This window comes from Carlito syrichta, unplaced genomic scaffold (genome assembly GCF_000164805.1).
Source record: "Carlito syrichta isolate Samal-C Ts95f unplaced genomic scaffold, Tarsius_syrichta-2.0.1 Scaffold301797, whole genome shotgun sequence".
NCBI classification, from domain to species: domain Eukaryota; kingdom Metazoa; phylum Chordata; class Mammalia; order Primates; family Tarsiidae; genus Carlito; species Carlito syrichta.
Genome location: NW_007245893.1, coordinates 335,433 through 343,863, shown reverse-complemented (window position 1 = coordinate 343,863; position 8,431 = coordinate 335,433). Strand labels below are relative to the sequence as shown.

The 8,431-nt window shown below is 42.2% G+C and overlaps 1 protein-coding gene across 3 annotated transcripts; it reads left to right on the top strand.

Annotated features, from left to right (window-relative positions):
• The first annotated feature begins 221 nt into the window (after positions 1-221).
• ZBTB18 (zinc finger and BTB domain containing 18) lies at positions 222-7,968 on the top strand. 3 transcript variants are annotated; one of them, XM_008055260.2, is made up of 3 exons: positions 222-433; positions 1,879-1,962; positions 4,309-7,968. In XM_008055260.2, exons 2-3 carry the CDS (start codon positions 1,950-1,952, stop codon positions 5,889-5,891), a joined length of 1,596 nt encoding a protein of 531 aa, XP_008053451.1. In that variant the 5' UTR covers positions 222-433; positions 1,879-1,949; the 3' UTR covers positions 5,892-7,968. The 3 variants fall into 3 exon arrangements, with proteins under 3 accessions (XP_008053451.1, XP_021566674.1, XP_021566675.1); XM_021710999.1 differs by lacking the exon at positions 222-433 and adding an exon at positions 3,698-3,730 and having other exon boundaries at positions 474-1,962; XM_021711000.1 differs by lacking the exons at positions 222-433; positions 1,879-1,962 and adding an exon at positions 474-1,827.
• Positions 7,969-8,431: the final 463 nt, after the last annotated feature.

Here is an 8,431-nt window from a genome sequence, read left to right as displayed (position 1 = left end):
GCGGGCGCGGGGCCCGGGGCTCGCGCGCGGGGGCGTCGGGGAAGCGGTGGCGGCCGCGCTGCTCCCGCCGGCTGCTTCTTACGACTTTTCTTTTGTTGTTGCCGTGACCCGGGTCTGTTTTCTCCTCTGTTGTTAAAGGTGTTTTCCTGCTGCACCGGCTCTCCGCCCTCCACCTCTTTCCCTGTGGTTTAACCTTCCTCTTTCCCCGGGCGCTGTGTGCACCGCGAACTACGGAAAGATTTGCATTTCTTCCCCGCTCGGCACTCCCGCTCCCCCCGCCCCCACCTCCCTGAAAAACAAAACCCCAGCCTCACCAAACCTCGATGGATCCGCGGTGGCGAGACGCGAGGGGGTGGATTTGTGGAGTGGGAGTCGCTGGCCCGTTGCGGTGCTTGGGACTCATTAAACTGTCACTCGCCCCCCACCCCGCTGGGTAAATGGGGTGATTAATGTCTGATATGTCGGAACGGGGCGAGGGCATTTGTGGAGAACGGGTTGTGTGGCAGGGAAGACGCTGATCTCCGGAGCTTGCCTCCTGGACTAGGCAGTCACGACTGTGTCATTCCCCGCGAAGTTAGAGAAAGTTAGGTGGGTGACTTTGGGAGGGCGAGAAGGACGGGGCAGGCTTGTGGGGTTTGGTTACACTTTAACTCTTTGCCACGGCTCCCTGATGAGAACGGAGTGGTTGTCCCCAGGGCTGGGACGCTTGCGCCTCAGGCCCCAGCTCCTCTCTCCTCCTCACCCTCCCCAGAGTCTGCGGAGACGTATTGGACATTCATAGATGTCGCAGCACCCTGCACGGGCACCGGTCAGCCCAGCCCGGGTTACGATACAGTTGCTTCAGCTATTAGAAAAGACCCACAAGCTCTGGCTAAAAAGTTCCCAAACTTCCTAGCCCTGGCTCTCTCCCCTCCTTCTCTGAAAGATTTTCTTGTGATCATAAACATTAAAGAATGACCCCCCCACCCCCGAATGTTTTGGGACGCAGATCAAGGGAAGAAGGCAAGGTTGGGTTTTTTCTGAACGAGAAGTCGGATCAGTTATGCAGGTGCAACATTCATTTTAAGTGACTGTAGCAGGTTGTATCCGTTTATTAATTGGTCTCATTGAACTGAAGTACTTTCCAGGATTTCAGAAAGTGCAGTTTCAGCTTGTTGGTACTGAGAATTGAAATTTGCATTAACTGTGGCAGTGTGAGGAATTTTACTGAGAAGGTGGTTGTAGCTAAGTAGTTAAATAGGAGTGAAACAATAAGGTGAACCAGGCTGAAGTAATATTCTGAATAAGTCTGCCAACATTTGAGACATGTATACCATTATCTTAGCAGGAAAAAAAAAAAGTGCGGTACTAATGTTGAAATGGGACTAGAGATGTCAAATGGGTTGCTTTAAAAATATCCCTAAACTGCCTTTGAAACTAAACGTTGGAGCTAAATAAAAGTGAATCTGGATTTCCTGAATAGCACCGTGGCTTGAGTGTGCTGTCAGTATGTAAGCCAGTCCACCAACTTAAGACAGAAGTGTTGCTATTCCATAAATACAGTAGAACTCCATATGCTGAGTTTTTCAATTTCTTCTGTTAGAAAGTTTGGAAAAAAAGGAAGACTTTGAAGTATTTTGTTTATACTAACAGAAGAGAAAAGTTCTCCTAAGAAAAAGCTGGTGGCAGGAGTGTAGAGGAGTAGCATATGGCATTAAAAGGAGCACAGCTGGAGGTAGCATTTCCATCTGAACATGATGTCAGAGCAGCTGACAGCCTGCCATCCCTCAGCCTTTTATTCTAACACACAGACAGGGAGTTAGTGTGTGCGGATCTGTGGTGGAGAAGGTATCTCGTTCCTCTCTAACATCATCTCCACTTTGCATCTGTCTCTCGTAGTCTGCTTTTTTCCCACCGATGTAACAGACCTGGAGCCAGCAAGACTCAGAGGAAAGGACTTAATCAGGTTTATGTGTCCTAAAGGTAGGAGTAGCAAGAGATTAGACTGAGCATATTTCTGTTTTGGTGTTTTGTTTATTTAATTTAAAAAATCACATTACTTTTCTAACCCAGTTTAGGAATAATATACGAAATTGAGCATTAAATGAACATCTTACTGGAGTTGAAAGTCTTGAGCTTGTTTAGTTTTAATTTTTATCCCTTTTACTTGAGTGAGTAAATAACTTTAATACACAGAAATATTTCACGTTTGGAAATGTTAAGAAAGGCTTTGAAATACTGCTTTTTAAAATCACTTTGGATTAAAATGCTTTTTTGTTGTGTTCATTGCTATTTGGATTCCTTTTGCTTTGGGGAGGGGAGAGAAATAGTAAACTGTCTGGAATCCAGCATTCAAACTTATATGAGGAGATTATTCTAGTTAAGAAGCTAGATTGTTGTGTAATTAATTCCACTGTGAAACTTTATTCTTCAAAACATTCGGCAGCACTACTGAAACATACAGCTGTAGTGCTTTTGAAACTGAAGGTTTTTTAAGAAGAAGGAAAAAAAAAAAAAACTTTTGTCCCCAGGAGAATAGCTTGACTGGTTTCCTCATTTCTCTTTCAAATATATATTTAAGAGATCTTTTATTTCAGCATAACAATAATTATTTGCAGGAGTTTTTGTGTTAGCGACTAATTTAGAACTTGTAGGTTTGAGCTGCCTGAATTGGCCAGACAGCTGTAATCGCACTCCTCTATTCTTAATCTCTTTATCTGGGCAGCAGCTGCCATATGGCCACAGTCAGCTGGATCAGATGTTTATAAGCTTCCTTCTTCGTCCCTCTCTGTCCTCTCAGCCTCCTAATTTGATCACGGCTACCTTGTGAGCTGCCCTCCAATCTTTATTTTTAGCCCTCTCAAGGATTAGGATTGATGTTAGCTGTGGGGCACTTAAAGTGATTGTATTGTAAATCTTGGTTTATTCTAGCAGTGGCATCTTGCAGGATGTGTTTGGGGTTAGGATGAAAGTTTTAGTCTGTCTTGGGCAAAGTGTAGAAGAAGAAGGGAAGTAATTCTGAATATTAAATTAAGTGTATCCATTCCCAAAATGCACTTGCTGAGGTGGATGGTGTGGAGCTTGCTTCTGGTCACAGGAAAGGGGAAGTCGGGTTTTCTTCATTTTTTAAGGAGTTTGCCCACTGTAGTTGAATTCTGACCCTTTGTACATCTTTGCCATTCCTCTTCCTCCATTTCACCCTCCCTCACCAGAAAACAAGGGCAATGATGCATATTTGAAAGAATAGAAGCCAGTGGGAAAACAAAATATATCAAGTTATGTTGAAACAAAGTATTTTCTGTTGGCTGAGGTAAGGTAGAGCTAGAAAAAGAAATAAAGTTTCTCATTTTCTAGAAAGGCTTTTAAAAAATGTTGAACCTGTAAAGCTTTTGGATTTTATTTAAGTGTGGCTTGCCTTTATCAAGTTTGAATTAATTTTAATATGGACTCCACTTTGCCTTGCAACCGTCAAAGTTTAGATGAGAATTTCAGAGTTAAATAAAGCCCCTCTTTATTTATTTATGGTTCTTAATCTTCTAGAAGTACATATTCTACAAAGAAATATAAGCATTTTTTCTCAGTTCATTTAAAAAAAAATCTTTGGATTTGTTCATAGTATAGATGATCTTTTCCATCTGTTGGTGTAGTTCCTTCTGATCTCGTACATGTGTGCTGTACCTGCAAATCTTAAGGCATTAACATCTGTTTTTATACACAGGGCTTTTGTTGTTGTAACACTCTGACTTTAAAAGTAAGTTGTTTGCTAATTTCTGGACTAATTATGCGATTTCATTTTTTCCCCTTGATTCAGCCAAATATGTGTGCATTTAAACTGTGCTTTCTGAGTAAAGTATCAAAATTAATAAAAAGAAAAAGGATGGTTGAACAAGTGTTCTTGAATATTCCAGAATATGTTTGGGACTTTTCTTTGTTCATTATATGAGTTGTTCCCTTTGAAATTAAAGCTATTTTGTAGGTTTTGTAGGATATAATTTGATGAGTAGAGTTAATTAAATTTCTTCTGAGAGAGCTCTAAATTCTTGTTCTTAGTAAGAGACTGTAGTTAAAAGAAGGCTTTTAAAACTTAACTAAAAGTTCAAAGAAGATGCATCAGACTGCCTGGGATAAGGAAGTTCAGAAAGTATACATTTTTATTTTCACATTTGGGTCTTGTGTGGGTGATTTGGTAGTGCTTGGGTCATAAGCCTGATTAAAATTCAGGGACATGTACCTCGGCGGCCAAAGCGGAATTAATTTTTTTGTATGGGGACTAGAGCACTGAAAAGTTGTTTCTGACCAGGATCTAATGAGAAATTCTTCTCTTCTCAGGTTATGAAGACAGTATGGAGTTTCCAGACCACAGTAGACATTTGCTGCAGTGTCTGAGCGAGCAGAGACACCAGGGTTTTCTTTGTGACTGCACTGTTCTGGTGGGAGATGCCCAGTTCCGAGCGCACCGAGCTGTACTGGCTTCATGCAGCATGTATTTCCACCTCTTTTACAAGGACCAGCTGGACAAAAGAGACATTGTTCATCTGAACAGCGACATTGTTACAGCCCCCGCCTTCGCTCTCCTGCTTGAGTTCATGTATGAAGGGAAACTCCAGTTCAAAGACTTGCCCATTGAAGACGTGCTAGCAGCTGCCAGTTATCTCCACATGTATGACATTGTCAAAGTCTGCAAAAAGAAGCTGAAAGAGAAAGCTACCACGGAGGCAGACAGCACCAGAAAGGAAGAAGACGCCTCAAGTTGCTCGGACAAGGTCGAGAGCCTCTCCGATGGCAGCAGCCACATGGCGGGCGATTTGCCCAGTGATGAAGAGGAAGGCGAAGATGGAAAACTGAGCATGCTGCCCAGCAAAAGGGACTTGGCGGCCGAGCCCGGGAACGTGTGGATGCGACTGCCCTCAGACTCGGCAGGCATCCCCCAGGCTGGCGGAGAGGCAGAGCCACACGCCACAGCAGCTGGAAAAACAGCAGCCAGCCCCTGCAGCTCAACAGAGTCTTTGTCCCAGAGGTCTGTCACCTCCGTGAGGGATTCGGCAGATGTTGACTGTGTGCTGGACCTGTCTGTCAAGTCCAGCCTTTCAGGAGTTGAAAATCTGAACGGCTCTTATTTCTCTTCACAGGACGTGCTGAGAAGCAACCTGGTGCAGGTGAAGGTGGAGAAAGAGGCTTCCTGTGATGAGAGTGATGTTGGCACTAATGACTATGACATGGAACATAGCACTGTGAAAGACAGTGTGAGCAGTAACAACAGGGTACAGTATGAGCCGGCCCATCTGGCTCCTCTGAGGGAGGACTCGGTCTTGAGGGAGCTGGACCGGGAGGACAAAGCCAGCGACGACGAGATGATGACCCCGGAGAGCGAGCGCGTCCAGGTGGAAGGGGGCATGGAGAGCAGCCTGCTCCCCTACGTCTCCAACATCCTGAGCCCCGCGGGCCAGATCTTCATGTGCCCGCTGTGCAACAAGGTCTTCCCCAGCCCCCACATCCTGCAGATCCACCTGAGCACGCACTTCCGCGAGCAGGACGGCATCCGCAGCAAGCCCGCCGCCGACGTCAACGTGCCCACGTGCTCGCTGTGTGGGAAGACTTTCTCCTGCATGTACACCCTCAAGCGCCACGAGAGGACTCACTCGGGGGAGAAGCCCTACACGTGCACCCAGTGCGGCAAGAGCTTCCAGTACTCGCACAACCTGAGCCGCCACGCCGTGGTGCACACCCGCGAGAAGCCGCACGCCTGCAAGTGGTGCGAGCGCAGGTTCACGCAGTCCGGAGACCTGTACAGACACATTCGCAAGTTCCACTGTGAGTTGGTGAACTCCTTGTCGGTCAAAAGCGAAGCACTGAGCTTGCCTACTGTCAGAGACTGGACCTTAGAAGATAGCTCTCAAGAACTTTGGAAATAATTTTATATATATATATAAATAATATATATATATACATATATATAAATAGATCTCTATATAGTTGTGGTACGGTCTAAAAGCAGTCTTGTTTCCTGGAACTAAAAAGTTGGGGTATTAACTTGTTTTTGCACTTTAGAATAGCATGAGAATCTCACTAATTTAGCATTCTGATAAAAGAAACTTTAGAGCAAGTCGGAGAATAGAGAGGTGTTTTTCCTTTGAGGGGGTAGGGGAAGTAAGCCAATAAGAACCTTTTAAATGAATTGTCCCACCACAAAATGCTTTTCTGTGGCTTAATTTTGTCAACCCTGCATTGTCTTTTGAGCTCTTTCAACCCCCCTCCAATTTTTTTTTTTTAGTAGAATTTCCCTCCAGTTTTATTAGCCTCTTTATATGTCTCAAATTGCATGAATCTTTTCTGGCTGTTGGAAACCTGAATGCTTTTAGACCCAAATGGAAAATTTCTGAAATGCTGGATTATCTATTTTTAAACAAGCAGTTGACTTAAAACTTTCTGTGGCAACTTCTGGTTTTCTGACGGTTCCCAGTGAGAGAAATTCTGAAAGTACACTGGGATCACTGGGACACTGTCTTGTGAAGGTTTGCTTGGGATGAAAAAGGATATTGCAGCTTCAGCAGTGTTGAACTGTGTGTTTAAAAATGTGAATTACTGTTATTGTATACTGTAATTGATTACATGGGCTGGGGGGGTGTCAAAGAACTTGACAGGTTGTGTTGATGCTCTTAGTTGAGTCTTGAAAAGTAAATATTAACGCTACAGAAATGCATGAGTTTCAATATATTTTTTGTCTTTGTTTGCATTGTATAACTTTAACGAGTGAGTTTAAAATTATTTAATTTCCTTAGAAAAATAGCACCATTTGGAAAAAAATCTGGTGTTATGAAGAACGTAAATGCACTGTTTTTATTTTTATTTTATATAATTTAAATCGACTTTCCCACTGTCTTTAAGTTGAAACTGTTAAGCTGAATAAAAACTTAAGCTGCAAATTGATAACTTCGCTACATAACAAGGAAAATATAAATGTTTACAAATGGCTTAAAGATTTGCATGTGCAGTGTGCATTTATAACAAACTTCTAATTGCACAAAACCCATGCCAGCTCAGAGTTTAGGTGTACACATTTACCCAGTTGAGCATTTTTAGAATAACTACTGCACAAATTGACAATAGGTCATTCTCTCTTTTTTTTGTTTGCTCCCCTTTTCTTTTTCTCCCTCCTCCTTACCCTCCCTCCATTCCTCCCCCCACCCCCAACTCATGAAAAGATTCTATGGACTGAAAAAGCCCCAGGCTGAAAGGACTGGACTGCCTTGATTGACATGGGGAAGGGGGTTAGTAGACTATGTGTATCGCGGCAGCAGAGGCTGCAGCCCAACGTGTGGTTTTAATGACCAGCACGCAGGGCAAAAGCATTTTGCACAGTGTTTGTTTTCCTGTCTTGCACTTACAAATAAGGTCTATGGGAGTAGCATGGAAAACGTTTGCTGTTTTTCCCTTTTTTTTTAATTGCTTTTGTTTAAAATTTGATCGCCTTAACTACTGTAAACATAGCCTATTTTTGTGCTTAAGATACTGAATGGAAAACTCCATTGTGTGTTGCTGGACTGTTTTGGAAATATTTGGTCAAATGTGTGTTAATTTGGCTGTAATGGCATTTAAAGCAAACAAACAAACAAAAAAAGCTGTGAAAATGGCCTTGGAGCATTATCTTTAGTTACTTGAAGAGTTTCTAGTTTTTTTTAAAAATACAGTTTATGTTAAAATAATTTTTATTAATTTAGAGAAGACAATCAATGTCTGTGAGAAAACGGACTTTCTTTTGAATTCTTTTTTTTTTTTTTTGTGGTCATTGTGAGTGATTGCTTTTTCCTTTTCTTAGTTTCACATTCTTCCTTTGTTCTAAAACTTAGACTGACATCTAGCTTTGACAATCATAGTATGTTTTATTTTCCTGCGGGGGGAATAACTTATAATGCTGTTTAGTTTTGTACTATTGGTGTGTTGGTGAATTTTTAAACTGTGTGCTAACTGCAATAAATTATATGAACTGAGCATATGCGTGTGTTTTTTATTGTGATTATGTATTAGGTAGTTATAGACATGTATTGTGCATGGCATCGTTAATATCAATTCTATTCAACTTTTGAAATTATTAGAATGCCTTACATCACTCAAATGTGCAAACATTCTAGTCATTGAGGGAGATGCTGAGTGCACATTTAAAAAGCATGACCCATTTTGTACAATCTAGATCAAGAACGTTGAGGTAATTCCCTAAAAACTTGTGAATCCATGAAACTTAAGTGGCTGCATAGGTTTTTCATAATACGCTGTCCAGCTACTAATCCATACATCGTAAGTCACTTTTCATGTGTAGTTTTATCCTAAGTTGATTGGTCAAATCTATTCTCCTGTGTTCTGGTTTAAGTGGAAAATTGAAGGAGACCGGATGTCTTAATTTGGAAGACTGCTTGGCTAATGACTGGAATTCTAGGCAATTGAATTAGTAGCCCTG